At 35.3% G+C, this 16405-nt stretch overlaps 1 protein-coding gene across 9 annotated transcripts in view; it reads right to left on the minus strand.

Annotated features, from left to right (window-relative positions):
• LRP1B (LDL receptor related protein 1B) overlaps positions 1–16405 on the minus strand; it is a 1831517-nt gene that overhangs the window by 687645 nt on the left and 1127467 nt on the right. For all 9 annotated transcript variants that reach the window (XR_013828854.1, XM_079925113.1, XM_079925117.1 and 6 more), the window contains 2 exons: positions 10155–10235; positions 8843–9004 (listed from right to left, as the gene is read on the minus strand). Coding sequence is in view for 8 of the 9 variants with exons in the window: in XM_079925113.1 (XP_079781239.1) it covers positions 8843–9004; positions 10155–10235 (243 nt within the window). In the remaining variant the exon portion in view is untranslated. The remainder of the gene's footprint in view (positions 1–8842; positions 9005–10154; positions 10236–16405) is intronic.

The raw sequence follows: 16405 nt of genomic DNA on the forward strand, positions 1-16405 counted from the left end.
GGAACAGGTACATACATATTGATAATTACCTTAAATGTAAATGGATTAAATGCTCCCACCAAAAGACACAGATTGGCTGAATGGATACAAAAACAAGACCAACATATATGCTGTCTACAAGAGACCCACTTCAGACCTAGAGACACATACAGACTGAAAGTGAGGGGATGGAAAAGATATTCCATGCAAATGGAAAGCAAAAGAAAGCTGGAGTAGCAATTCTCATATCAGACAAAATAGACTTTAAAATAAGGACTATTAGAAGAAGAAAATAAAGACTAAAGAAGAACACTACATAATGATCAAGGGATCGATCCAGGAAGAAGATATAACAACTGTAAATATTTATGCACCCAACATAGGAGCACCTCAATACATAAGGCAAATACTAACAGCCATAAAACGGGAAATCGACAGTAACACATTCATAGTAGGGGACTTTAACACCCCACTTCCACCAATGGACAGATCATCCAAAATAAAAATAAAGAAACACAAGCTTTAAATGATACATTAAACAAGATGGACTTAATTGATATTTATAGGACATTCCATCCAAAAACAACAGAATACACATTTTTCTCAAGTGCTCATGGAACATTCTCCAGGATAGATCATATCTTGGGTCACAAATCAAGCCTTGGTAAATTTAAGAAAATTGAAATTGTATCAAGTATCTTTTCCGACCACAACGCTATGAGACTAGGTATCAATTACAAGAAAAGATCTGTAAAAAATACAAACACATGGAGGCTAAACAATACACTACTTAATAACGAAGTGATCACTGAAGAAATCAAAGAGGAAATCAAAAAATATCTAGAAACAAATGACAATGGAGACACGATAACCCAAAACCTATAGGATGCAGCAAAAGCAGTGCTAAGAGGAAAGTTTATAGCAATAAAATCCTACCTTAAGAAACAGGAAACATCTCGAATAAACAACCTAAACTTGCACCTAAAGCAATTAGAGAAAGAAGAACAAAAAACCTCCAAAGTTAGCAGAAGGAAAAAAATCATAAAGATCAGATCAGAAATAAATGAAAAAGAAATGAAGGAAACAAGAGCAAAGATCAATAAAACTAAAAGCTGGTTCTTTGAGAAAATAAACAAAATTGATAAACCACTAGCCAGACTCATCAAGAAAAAAAGGGAGAAGACTCAAATCAATAGAATTAGAAATGAAAAAGGAGAAGTAACAACTGACACTGTAGAAATACAAAAGATCATGAGAGATTACTACAAGCAACTGTATGCCAATAAAATGGACAACCTGGAAGAAATGGACAAAATCTTAGAAATACACAACCTGCCAAGACTGAATCAGGAAGAAATAGAAAATATGAACAGACCAATCACAAGCACTGAAATTGAAACTGTGATTAAAAATCTTCCAACAAACAAAAGCCCAGGACCAGATGGCTTCCCAGGCGAATTCTACCAAACATTTAGAGAAAAGCTAATACCTATCCTTCTCAAACTCTTCCAAAATATAGCAGAGAGAGGAGCACTCCCAAACTCATTCTATGAGGCTACCATCACCCTGACACCAAAACAAGACAACGATGTCACAAAGAAAGAAACCTACAGGCCAATATCACTGATGAACATAGATGCAAAAATACTTAACAAAATACTCACAAACAGAATCCAACATCACATTAAAAGGATCATACACCGTGATCAAGTAGAGTTTATTCCAGGAATGCAAGGATCCTTCAATATACGCAAATCAATCAATGTGATACACCATGTTAACAAACTGAAGGAGAAAAACCATATGGTCATCTCAGTAGATGCAGAGAAAGCTTTCAACAAAATTCAACACCCATTTATGACAAAAACCCTCCAGAAAGTAGGCATAGAGGGAAATTTCCTCAACATAATAAAGGCCATATATGACAAACCCACAGCCAACATCGTCCTCAATGGTGAAAAACTGAAAGCATTTCCACTAAGATCAGGAACAAGACAAGGTTGCCCACTCTCACCACTCTTTTTCAACATAGTTTTGGAAGTTTTAGCCACAGCAATCAGAGAAGAAAAGGAAATAAAAGGAATCCAAATCGGAAAAGAAGAAGTAAAGCTGTCACTGTTTGCAGATGACATGATACTGTACATAGAGAATCCTAAAGATGCTACCAGAAAACTACTAGAGCTCATCAATGAATTTCGTAAAGTAGCAGGATACAAAATTAATGCACAGAAATCTCTGGCATTCCTATGCACTAATGATGAAAAATCTGACAGTGAAATCAAGAAAACACTCCCATTTACCATTGCAACAAAAAGAATAAAATACCTAGGAATAAACCTACCTAAGGAGACTAAAGACCTGCATGCAGAAAATTATAAGACACTGATGAAAGAAATTAAAGATGACACAAATAGATGGAGAGATATACCATGTTCCTGGATTGGAAGAATCAACATTGTGAAAATGACTCTACTACCAAAAGCAATCTACAGATTCAATGCAATCCCTATCAAACTACCACTGGCATTTTTCACAGAACTAGAACAAAAAATTTCACAATTTGTATGGAAACACAAAAGACCCCGAATAGCCAAAGCAATCTTGAGAACGAAAAACGGAGCTGGAGGAATCAGGCTCCCTGACTTCAGACTATACTACAAAGCTACAGTAATCAAGACAGTATGGTACTGGACAAAAACAGAAATATAGATCAATGGAACAGGATAGAAAGCCCAGAGATAAACCCACGCACATATGGTCACCTTATCTTTGATAAAGGAGGCAGGAGTGTACAGTGGAGAAAGGACAGCCTCTTCAATAAGTGGTGCTGGGAAAACTGGACAGGTACATGTAAAAGTATGATATTAGATCATTCCCTAACACCATACACAAAAGTAAGGTCAAAATGGATTAAAGACCTAAATGTAAGGCCAGAAACTATCAAACTCTTAGAGGAAAGCATAGGCAGAACACTCTATGACATAAATCACAGCAAGATCCTTTTTGACCCACCTCCTAGTGAAATGGAAATAAAAACAAAAATAAACAAATGGGACCTAATGAAACTTAAAAGCTTTTGCACAGCAAAGGAGACCAAACAAGACCAAAAGATAAGCCTCAGAATGGGAGAAAATATTTGCAAATGAAGCAACTGACAAAGGATTAATCTCCAAAATTTACAAGCAGCTCATGCAGCTCAATAACAAAAAAACAAACAACCCAATCCAAAAATGGGCAGAAGACCTAAATAGACATTTCTCCAAAGAAGATATACAGACTACCAACAAACACATGAAAGAATGCTCAACATCATTAATCATTAGAGAAATACAAATCAAAACTACAATGAGATATCATCTCACACCAGTCAGAATGGCCATCATCAAAAAATCTAGAAACAATAAATGCTGGAGAGGGTGTGTAGAAAAGGGTACACTCTTGCATTGCTGGTAGGAATGTGAATTGGTATAGCCACTATGGAGAACAATATGGGGGTTCCTTAAAAAACTACAAATAGAACTACCATATGACCCAGCAATCCCACTACTGGGCATATACCCTGAGAAAACCATAATTCAAAAGGAGTCATGTACCAAAATGTTCACTGCAGCTCTATTTACAATAGCCCAGAGATGCAAACAACCTAAGTGTCCATATCAGATGAATGGATAAAGAAGATGTGGCACATATATACAATGGAATATTACTCAGCCATAAAAGAAACGAAATTGAGCTATTTGTAATGAGGTGGATGGACCTAGAGTCTGTCATATAGAGTGAAGTAAGTCAGAATGAGAAAGACAAATACCATATGCTAACACATATATATATATATATAATTTAAGGAAAAAAATGTCATGAAGAACCTAGGGGTATGACAGGAATAAAGACATAGATCTACTAGAGAATGAACTTGAGGATATGGGGAGGCGGAAGGGTAAGCTGTGACAAAGCGAGAGAGTGGCATGGACATATATACACTATCAAACGTAAAATAGATAGCTAGTGGGAAGCAGCCGCATATCACAGGGAGATCAGCTCGGGTGCTTTATGACCACCTAGAGGGGTGGGATAGGGAGGGTGGGAGGGAGGGAGACGCAAGAGGGAAGAGATATGAGAACATATGTATACGTATAACTGATTCACTTTGTTATAAAGCAGGAACTAACACACAATTGTAAAGCAATTATACTCCAATAAAGAGGTAAAAAAAAAAAAGATGTAAACTTTTCTTATCTTTCTGAAACTTTCTATCTATTTGACAGAGAGGACATAAAAAAAGAAGTAAACAATAATAAAAGATAAAGAAGATTTCCTATCTATTGTATTTTATTGAATCCTAGGCTGAAATTACCAATATTATTGGATAAATGAAAGTGGCTATGCTGTATTGAGGAAATGTAAATGATTAGATCCGTACACCTAGCCTTGTATGTCATCATGGAAATAAACTCCAGGATGAGGAAACAGAATTTACTAGATGTATAAGACAAAACAAATAAGTGTTGATTCTAAAATATAAACAACTTTTGTGGTCAAGAAATAGACTCTTTCACTCAATAATTATTTATTGAATACTCATTATATATCAAATATTGTACTTGACTATGAAACTACAAAGATAAAATAAAATTACTCCAGTTCCCTTCTTAAACTGGGAACAAGGATGTAGAGAGGCAAATGAATAAATGCATGCATGAATGAATGCAGATGAAGCTCAAAAAAAATGGAAGTTTCCAAAGCAGAAACAAAAGCAGTTAAAGCAAAAGAACATAAGCATGTATGAGCACGTACATTAATAATGGTATACATTTGACTGCCTAATGGATATGGGAACTTGTTAAAGATTATTTATAATAAATCAAAATTGAAGGTCAATACATACTAAATCTCAAATTTGCATTTAATTTGTATTTGTGATGTAAATAAGAGATCACACATTCCAGCATCACCCAGATCATTCATTTAATGCAGCAGGTAGTAAATACTCCCTTTTTAGCCAAACAGAAGACATTAGAGAACAGTAATCATAAAATAGTGTCAGGGGCTTTCTCAAAGAAAAATCCAAATATTTGAGGGGTATTGTTGCATTTAGAAGAAATTATAAAATTTAGGCAAAATCTATTCTAGAGAAAACCTGTTCTCTTCTCCATCAAGTCCACATTGAAATTATTTGTTATAATTTTTTACAACAATTTCTAAATGGAAATTGACCTGGAAGAATAGCTGTCTAAAGATACTGCACAATTTTCATATGTTTATTATAGAAATGCCTTATTCCTTGTGTGAAATATGCTTGAGACAATTCCCAAAAAGAGTATGAGAATGAAAGTTTACATAACTCAAATGAAATAAACTATCAACAATGGGATAAGATTAATTCTATATATTTGGTGTTTTACAGATGTGACATATGTCCAGCATCTCTCTCTCATGTTCTCTTTTTAAAAATATTACAGCCAGGGAGGTAAAGACTTGTAAGAAAAGACTGGTCTCATTTTAACTTTATTCTTGATGTTCTTACAGGTAAAACCATCTTTTTACAAAACCTTTCAATATTTAATAAATGGCCAGGACTGAGGCTCTAGAGGAAGTTCCCTCATACCAAATTCTTTGACAGTCCAGCCTCACTGTTTTTCCACTTGGAAAAACTATTTACCCAGTAGCTACAAAAGGGTAACTATAAATATATGTACCAACCAAAGGATTCAGAACTAAAAAGCGCTAAATTAATGATAAACAGGCATTGAAACAAAGGAAGGAACCATGTGCCACCGATGGTCTTTCTATTCCACTTTAGCTCATAGACTCTGTGTGTGTGTGCACGCACGTGCACACGCATGTGTACACTTGCATAGTGACTTGTAAAGATATTGTGTCTTCTTTGCCTAGTAAAGGAGTTTGGAAGTGAGAGAAAGAGCAGCACAATACGAAGGAAGAGAGAGATGAGTGTACATTAATCTAGGAGGGGACTAGTCATTAACAGTTTTCCCATATATTAATCATATTGCTGATGAAAACATGATCACCATAGAAATTCTTTTCGTGAAAGTGGTATCAGAAAGAATATGAGTTGAACTTAAGCTCAGGAATTTTCTGAAATAGAGATTATATATGGAATGTTATTCTTGGTATCTCCTTCTCCTTTACTATTGAAAGTCAATTCAAGAGTATTTTCTGCCCTTTTGAGTTGAGAGAAACTGCACCATATGCTCTGCTTACCCAGGCAGTGTAAAGCAAAGTGCTGAGCAATTATATGGTGGATTTGATCAGTTTTGACAGCCAGTCCTGAAACTCAAGACGGAATCCCCTGCTCTTTCTTCTGCAGCAGGTTCTCGGACTGAATTATTTGACTAATTGAATCAAATTTCTACTTTACCTTGGCAATATCCTCACAAATCCTACAAGTGCAAAATGGCCTTCCTGATCAGTGTTAACAATTCTATGTGTCATGGTTATTTTACAACTTCCATATCAGCATACATGAAATAATGATGGATAAAAATATTTCAATGCCCTTTGAAATACTACAGATTGTCTTACACACCGAAATCATCCCAGAATGATACCTGTCCTCAATTCCTGCATCTTGTTTTCACCAAGTAAAATATTTGATCAGGGAGTCCTAGTACAACTTATAATCAGTTAAATATAAATTAGTTCAGGAAGTTCTTCTCATTCTTTCCTTGAAACATGTCCAAGAATCATGTGGGTTACCTGGATCATTTCCTTAACATATTATCGTAATCATACAAGAAACACATGGCATTCACACTGACAGTATATCCTTTACAGTAATATATTAGTGAAATTGAGATGCCCTCAAGATAAAGGTCATTAACCTTAGCCACTGATTCTATAATCCAAACCCAAATAACTCTCTAGAGAGTCTCTAAGGGGATGGGTCACTCACTTTGGATACTCATAAGGCTAAAGCAATCTCCCCAAAACTTCTTAATGTGCGATGATCAGTTTAACTTAGAGATACATGCACATAGAACAGAGGGATGGGATCTCACTTCTGAGATGAAAGCAAATTAACACCGGAGCAATTTATCTTTCACAGCATATTATGGGTCAGCGTCAGCACGCCACAGATGTACACCTCATGAGGAACATAAAAAGACATCTGTGAGATGGGGGAAAATGTACCAATAGTATATATTCAGTCTAAGTTAGTAATGAAATTTCAACCACACCACAAATGAATGTTTCAAATATACAAAGAAAAAGAGGAAAAATATCTCCAGATTAGTAATAGGCAAAAAGTTCTAGTTCATATATACTAGTGGACAACTAATTTGAGAGAGGAAAGGACACAAGAATGAGATAGAGAAAAAGGGAGAGGGGGAAAGAGAGAGAGAAAGAGAGAGAGAGAGGGATTTATCATTCCTCTCGATTTTGAAGCAAAATTAAATTAAAATATGTTCATGTTGAATTTTATAAGATACTGTTCCAAAGATTTTCTTAGTCATTTTCTGTTTTTACTATAGTTTCTGTTATGTCCACTGTCAGGAAAGACATGACTCATGCCATGACCACCATGAGGACCATGTGTTTTATCACTTCATGGCTCATAGGTGACTGGCCATATTTGGATCATGCCTCGAGTCTTATAACCCAGGTCACACAGGTAAAATCAAAATCAGACAATATCTCTTTTAATAAACCACTCAGGGAGTTCACCAAAAAGCTAGATTTATTCCTTTAAGAACCTAGTATTATGTAGATAATCTCTGTAATTGCCACTGTTTCCAGTATTTACAATTGAGAGAAATGAAGAGAAATGAAGACAGAGAGAGAGAGAGAGAGAGAGAGAAATGAAGAAAGGAAGAGAAACAAAAGAAAGACACAAGGAATTCATGTCAGAGAAAATACTTTAGAAATATTCTGTTTTATAGGTTGTCAAATATTTGCAGAAGACAAATATATCTCCTTGGAAAACACTTGGAAAATGATTTCTTTCTTATGATCACATAGTATGTGGTATGCTCTGCCCCGTCACCACATAAAATAATTCACTTTGTTGTTTGTCTGTTTGCATGCTAGATTTTTAAAACTAAACAGGGAATATGTTTTTTAATTCTTTAATCTATCCTTTGGTCCAAGCACAGTGCCTGGCACATGAAAAGTTCTCAATAAGTATTTTTGGAATAAATGAGAGAATGGATAATAAATTATTTCAATTTCTTAGGCAGAAAGAAAGTTCTAGTTAATGTTATTGTTGTTACCAATTTTTGACAGGCTAATGCTTTTTCTGTGATATTTCCAACATGATTTCTAATTTATTAACACGTCCTGTGGCTGATCAAATTTTGCAGAGCTACCCATGCAAACAACAGGGTCAGGCTGCCCATGGATATGCTGGGAACCATGGTCATGATCTCCTTCCTCTTTTACTTTGCATTCCAGAAGGTCAATCAGTTGGAATACATCACCATTTAACAGGGGATGATTTCCAGCCTTCAGGAAACAAATCTAGTGTAAAAATAGAAGGAAAATTATGCCTTTCTTATTCTTTTTTTTTTTTCCTTTGGGGATGGGTTTGGGGGTTTGGAAATTTAGAAGTTGTAGGGGATTAAAAGAGTAGTAAGTAAAGGATCAAATGAAAGTAAAGCATCTAATGAAATAGGAAGCGAAGACCAAAAGAAGAAAGTATCAAAGTATAAGGAGGAATTAAGGTTGAGAAACCAGAGAAAAGAAAAAGTAAAAGTAAAGAGATCAGCAAATTATTTTATATAGTTCCACATACATTTTTTTTATCTGATGAATAATTTATTTTTCTATGATATTCACTCTAAAATACTTCAAATATTATATATCACCTTAAAATGAGATTCTGCAGATTCACAAAATTACTAACCTTCTCTGGTACAATTGATTTCATCACTGAAGTCTCCACAGTCATTGTCACCATCACAGGCCCAATGGCCTGGGATACATCTGCCACTGGAACATCTGAACTGATTATCAAAGCAGGACTGAACACAGCCAACCTCATCACTCCCGTCCCCACAGTCATCATCTGGAAAGAAGCAACAACAGCCAGGTGGTGAGAACTGGTCCATGGAGAAACTTTTCCTTATGAAATACTTAACATTTCTTTTTGGTATTGAGAGCTTTCTTTTGTTATTAAAAAAAGGAATGATAAATCAATGATCAACATTTCCCATGAGTAGTGGGAGAATTATTTTCATTTTTATATTGTTTATTTCTGATTGAATACCAACTGCTAAACTAAGGGGGAAAAATCCTTGACTTTGGATTTTGAAGCTTAACTTCCATTTTACTCAGAAATGACTAACCACTGACCAAATAAATCTATGCAACATGAAATAATTATGAAGTGGGAAGACAATGGTGACTGTAGGAATTTTATGAAATGATACAGCTTGTGATACAATTATTGCTGGAAAATTACTATTTAGACCTAGAACCTTTGTACCCCAGAGTTTATAACTGTATTTTTAATTCAGATCCTTTTTCTCCATTCTCCCACAAGAGGGCTCACTGTGTACCCTTCCTCCACTGGCTCTTAAGTGTGTATTTATATCAGGAAATTATTGTACGCTATCATTAGCAATGACTTATACTCTTTATTAACAACTGTTGCAGGAGGGAGGTGAGAGGAATGTGAAGTGAAAACAGATTAAATTGAAATCAATGGCTGAGAAGTTATCGATTTATGTATAATTCATTTACCTGTATTTGGCATAATTTAACATAATGATACAATTGAGTGAAGAAAAAATACCATTTGTACATAAAAAAAAAAACAAGGTGACAAAGTTGAGACCATGGATAATTCCAATATAATTTATAAACTACTCCATCCTGAGGTTATAGAGCGTTTTACATAAATGCTTTGGGGAGTCTGAATTGTCCAGGTTGTTTCCTCAGTTGTTGCTTTAACTTCATGTTTGTTGACTTAGGCTATGTCCAGCATAATATCTGAAAACAAGTCTCCATCACAGCCCCAAGGGACGGATATTGAGTTCCATTTCCCTTAATGCTAATCCCCATTGACGTGCCAGCTGCCCTCTCACCACTTGTCTTGGCCATTTTGCTTGACTCTGCAACCTCCTCTCACAAACTACCTCAGAAAGAGGCAAAGCTGCACAGCCAGCCAGGCCCCCAATCAAATCAGTGCAGCCTAGTGGACATTTGGTACTTGCCAGAGTCGCAGTGCCATTTACTGCTAATGCATCTTCCACTCTTGCATGCAAACTGAGTTAGTGGCTCACAAGTTGGGAATTCTGTGAAAGATAGAAAAACATCCAATAGGAAAGGTGTTATCGACTGTGTTTCACTTAATTTGCTTCTCATTTGCTAATATGATCAGAACTCTACCCTTCTCTTCCACAGAAGGCACAGAGGAAATGTTAGGTAAACAAATATAGTGGCAGTAACTTCTTGAGGACTTAGGATACACATACTTTTAATATCTTTTATATGAGTACATTTCAGTGACTGAAAGCCAAGGAGAATCACTTGATGAAGGACTGTTTAGATTCATTCTACTGCAAGAAAAATAGATGTCAATTCCCTGCACCAAGGGACTCAACCTCCTCCCAGTGAAGAACAGCTGGATGAAGCTCTATATTCGTGGGCTTCAAAGTAAAGTGTGTGCTTTAAAAGGGAAAGGCCTTTTCTGAACATAGAGAGCCGAAGTAGGAAGGTTGGATCCAAGTTTGCCTGAGTGATGTCAACATAATAAGTTGAAAGTAAGAAAACAAACACAAAGAAAAAACTCATTAAATTTAGTTTAGTTGGTATCAAACAGTTATAGATTTTGAAAGTGTGAATTCTAAGTTAAAAAAAAAACAGCAGCTGCATAGCACAGGGAGATCAGCTCCGTGCATTGTGACCACCTAGAGGGGTGGGATAGGTAGGGTGGGAGGGAGGGAGACGCAAGAGGGAAGAGATATGGGAACATATGTATATGTATAACTGATTCACTTTGTTATAAAGCAGAAAGTAACACACCATTGTAAAGCAATTATACTCCAATAAAGATGTTAAAAAAAACCCCACAAAAATTCCCCTGAAAATAAACAACAGCAAAGGATTGGACTTCAAAGTAAAATTTTACTAAATTAAATCAAAAGACCTCCCTTCCTAACCCTTAGATAACTATGACAACAAAAATTAAAAAGCAAAACAGAGAATTAGCACAGAAAACAATTCTAAAGGATTACTAGCCAATTCAAAGGACTGGTAAATTCAGCAGACAATTTTGTCATAATAAGATCAGATAATCAAGACTGACTGCAAGAAAAAAAGAAAGAAAAAAGGTAGTAATAATAAGAGAAAATATAACTGCAAACAGTTCATCCAAGGAATTCAGAGCAGCTTACTAATATTTCCCAGGAGAAAGTTTTTCATATGGTGAAAGTAATTCATGTAGAGTTTACATGGTGTGCTCAATATCAGAACTTTTATCTCCCAAGACAATATTCATGGAATCATAAACCCTCACACACACAACCTATTTAATAGACATTAAAAAAAATAGAAAAAGAAGAATGAAAATCCTCCATCATTTCACTGGCATAAAGGCAGAAGAAAAGGACACATGGAGACAGAACTGTGGCCCATATTCTTTATTATTGTTCCTCTCATAGGTGGAGCCAAAGTCATTTTGTGGCAACACTTGCTTTTCTCTCTAAGACAAGTGACGTAGAATCATAGCCTATATTTGATGGCAGGGGGACCAGCAATATTTTCAAGTTGTATTTTGTAGCTTGTCTCAGAGCTACCAAGGGGGCAGAGCAGCTGGACTCGGGCTGCCCAAACTCCTTCAGCCAAACCTGTTCACATCTTACCTACCTACACAATTATTCATCTACCTATAGTTTTAATTTTGGAGTTTTGAGTACTATTTTATTTGAAGAAAAATATATGAATAATAACAATATATTTCTTTGCTCAAAAAAAAGAAAGAAAACCATTGATTATATCCAATTATTTCAGCCCTAAAGAAACTGAGAGCATGAAAGTTAGACTTGCCTAAAGTTATATGTATTTCCTTAATGGAAAATAGGTCTTTAGAATTCAGTTCATCAAGCTCTTCATCTATCACTCCATCTATAACAACCTCGTACCGATTTCCTACCTTACTTTCATTTACCATCCATGAATTACCTGTTATCTACTCTACCCATATTTTTACTCTACCCATATGTATTTTCAGCTTAAAGGTTAAATATTTCTCATAAAATGTTTCACTGTGTAAAGAAGAACTTCCTTGTGTCTAGCAGAAATGAGTCCCTAAACACTTTCACTTCTTTAGCATTTGGTTCACAAGTTTTTGTCTGTACCAGTCACTATTTCATAATGTTGGAAATTTCAATCATTTTGAATCTTGATCTTCTCTTTAAATTCTATAATACTATCAACTTTTGATTTATTTTTATAGGGCAGATCATACCAAGATTTACTCAATCATTTTTGTCACACTTCTTTAGGCCTTTTCCTTTGTTTTTCTTTTAAGTTTTTAAACACAGTCCTGACCCAGGTACTCATTCCATACAGCCTTAAAGGCTAAATCATGGGGCTCCCACATGCATGGGCAGTTTGCTCCCTACACCTTCTCTCCATCATCAGGCCCTCTGGACTGTTGGATAAGGCTGACCTCACACATCATGCCGTCTTCCCTGGGCAAGTGGTTCCCTGTACTGCACCATTTATAAGAAGATTTGAATGGTAATTACCATCAGACCCCATATGGCCTTGCCGTCCTCATGGGACTTGGGCCTATTTGGCAGTCATGCTTCCCAGGTTTTCCCTCAAGTCCTCTTCTGGATCATTTCTTTTTTAAGAGGACTTTACAAAGTAACTCCAGGTAGTGGTTCCACTTGAAAACTATGTTATTGAGTATTTTCTTAGTACTTCAACCAATGAAGTACACTAGTGAAGGTATTTTCAGGAAATAAGAATTTTAAATGACATTGCTATAAGTCCTATAGAATTTTTGCATTTTCCCTTAAAAACCATGGCATTTTAAAATTAAAAGTCTACATCAATACATATTTTTGGCAAATCACTAGTAACTAGAATTAATAGCAAAATGCAAGCAAATTCATTTTGCATGATCCTGTCAAAGACCTATTTTGTATATTATCCCCAAAATAATATTTCAAATTTAAATCGGAGGCTAAAATATTCACCCTTGTTCTTAAAATGGTGAAACAATGAGTTACCTTTGGAGCCTGTAAGAACTCTCCCTATCATGTAGCTGAGCTGGGAAAAGAGAGTCAGCCAGGATGATCAGCAGTGATATTCAGTGAACAGACTGCAAGTGATATAGCCATTGTTTTCTTTTTTTTTTTTTTTTGCGGTACGCGGGCCTCTCACTGTTGTGGCCTCTCCCGCTGCGGAGCACAGGCTCCGGACGCGCAGGCCCAGAGGCCACGGCCCACGGGCCCAGCCGCTCTGCGGCATGCGGGATCCTCCCGGACCGGGGCACGAACCCGTGTCCCCCGAATCAGCAGGCGGACTCTCAACCACTGTGCCACCAGGGAAGCCCATATACAGACATTTTTAATATTGGTAACTTATGCAATGACAATATAAATTGCTATTATTTCATAAATAACATGTAGGGAAAGTAGTGGCTTCATACCAGATCAGGTTGACATGGCATCCTTGACTACCTGCTTCTTTACTTCTTAAAAAGCAATTTCTTTGTGTGAATTTACCTTTGAGTATATCCACCTGAGGTACTGGCATAATATCAACAATGGAAATGATTCTAAAACTGAACAAATCTTTACTAAATTTTATGATTACCAAAGCCATTTCTTGAGATATGAATTTTAGAATAAGTGTAACTTTTTGAAGCCAAAACATGTGATGAGAGTCTAAATATGATTCAAAGATAGAAGTGATAAGGAGGCAATCACGGATATGCAGAGATAAAAGACTATATCAAAAGCCATGCACGTAGCAACCCAACAAATACTCAGACATATAAGAGAAAGCACTCAAAAGAGAAATGAAAAATGCACAAGGCATAATTTAATCAATATTCCTAAGTATTTTTTTTAACTTGACAAGATAATGAAAACTTATGTTAATCTTTCAAGAATCAACATGAATTTTGTCAAAAAAGTGTTCTCCTCCTTAGATAAATAAGTGCTTAATGTTTAGAAGATGTACAGTAGACATGAATAGAGACTTTATATGAAGTATCAACATAAGTTATGATTAAAATGAGTAAGCAACTAAATGCAATGTGTAAGATATGATGAGATCTAATTTTTAAAAATAGCATTACATCTTTAGGCATCTATAATAGGTTAATTTACATTTTAAAATCTCTTTTCTGTAAACTTTGGAGCATAATAGCCAACATCATAAGTTTTATTAGGAAAAGAAAAATCCCCCCAGGCATTTGGAAACTTCTGAAATTTGGCAATACAGGCATACCTCAATACAGGAGATATTGCAGGTTTGGTTTCAGACAACCTCAAATAAAACAAATTTTCAATAAAGTGAGTCACATAAATTTTTGGTTTCCCGATGCATATAAAAGTATGTTTACACTATACTTTAGTCTATTAAGTGTGAAATAGCATTATGTCTAAAAAACATACATACCTTAATTAATAAATACTTTATTCCTCAAAAATGCTAACCATCAGCTGACAACACACAAGCTTTCAATTTGTAAAAACCACAATATCTATGAAGTGCGATAAAGAGAAACACAATTAAATGAGGTGTACCATTGGTTGAGAAATTTCCCATGTGACCTTTAAGATTCTATCCACTTCTTAGATTCTAAGTCTAAAAACCAGCCAAAAAAAAGAATCTGGAAATTAGCTCCATAAAGGTAAAAACTTTCAAAATGAATAAAATAATTGAAAATCCAGTGTATCTTCACTCTCTAAGAAAAGGAGAGCCATACATCTTCTGCCCACAGTAAATACAACATATATACATGTGTAAAAAATTAATAAATAGGAACCTCAATTAAATAGAGTTGGGAGACCAGAAGGGGGAGCTCTCACACCCTGGGATGATAGCTGAGCCCAACAAGAAGCAGAAAGACTCCTTTTCTTTCCTGGAGATGAAAAGTCATGAACTCTGTTTGTATACACCTCCCATCTTCCTTTTTCCCCTCTATAAAAGTGCTCTCCTCCCTTTATGGGGCTTTGCATGTGGCTCACCATAGTTGCAGACCCTGAATTGCAATACTCTGCTGATTCCGAAAAAATCCATCTTTAGTGGAGAAATATCTGGCAGTCTATTTGTTTTAGGTCAACATATGCATATAATGCATATATGTTCTTAAGCAACTACACCTCATTTCTGATTCATTTTTAACATAATACTTAGTTACATCGTTTCTCTTGGAAACCTTGTTGTCTGAGTTTATAGGACCAATAGGTAAATTCTATAGAGAAAAAAAAATTGGGAACTAGAAGAAAGCATAGGGCAAATCACTAAAAAGAATGAAGGTATTAACTTAATGGACACATGCAGCAGAGTAAAGTCACTAATGATTCATTTTTGTTTCCTTATTGGTAAATCACATAGCCTCTCTGGTCACAGACTCCTGGTTTGTAACATGACCTCTTGAGTCCTTTAAGTCCTAAAGATCAAGAAGTCAGAAGAAGCATTATCTGGAAATGCACAACATTAAAAGAATTTAATGTGGAACAAATAGGGCCCATCACCTGAATAACTCCTGGGATTATCACAGCATTCCTATAAAACACAGTAACTGAATTTCAGATACATGAAAGAACTAACAAAGAAATGTTAAAATTACCTTGGGCTTTTCTCTGCTTAATAATGCAGTCAAATGTAAAATACATTTTAGAAAGAGTTCCATCAAAAAAGTTTAATATAGGCCTCCACCCATTTTTCACTAATGTTGGAAAATACCGTGTCCATAACTCCTTAGTCTCCTATAACCAGTATCTGATGGTGATAGAGAAATGAGATCTAATGACAATACATATTTTTCTCCTAACAAATAAAACAAAAACTTTTTAAAGCAAATGTAACATTTTCCCTGTTCTTCCATATTAGTGTTAATCTTAAAGTTGAAAATAGAATCCAATATTTCAGTTTGTTTCTGGATGCTTGTTCTGTTAAAATATCATTATGAATTCTTATATTTGATAAAGACTTAAATGTTATACATAAGCTTTTCTTTCTTGATTTTGCATAAATATTCTTTGACTTTTGATCTTCCTTGAGACACAAAGATCCAAAGTCAAAGAATATTTATCATGTTAAAATTACAGCAAGGAAAAGAAAACTATTTTATTTCTATAGTTACTTCAACCTCATACAATATATCATATGGATTAATGGACTGTTAAAAAATCTTCCATTGTTGCAGGTAGTATGCTCAATTTATCTATTATATCTTTCACCTAAGATTTATTGCCAGGTTCTATGTAGGCTATTG

The sequence above is a fragment of the Stenella coeruleoalba genome (assembly GCF_951394435.1).
Source record: "Stenella coeruleoalba genome assembly, chromosome: 6".
Taxonomy (NCBI): Eukaryota; Metazoa; Chordata; class Mammalia; order Artiodactyla; family Delphinidae; genus Stenella; species Stenella coeruleoalba.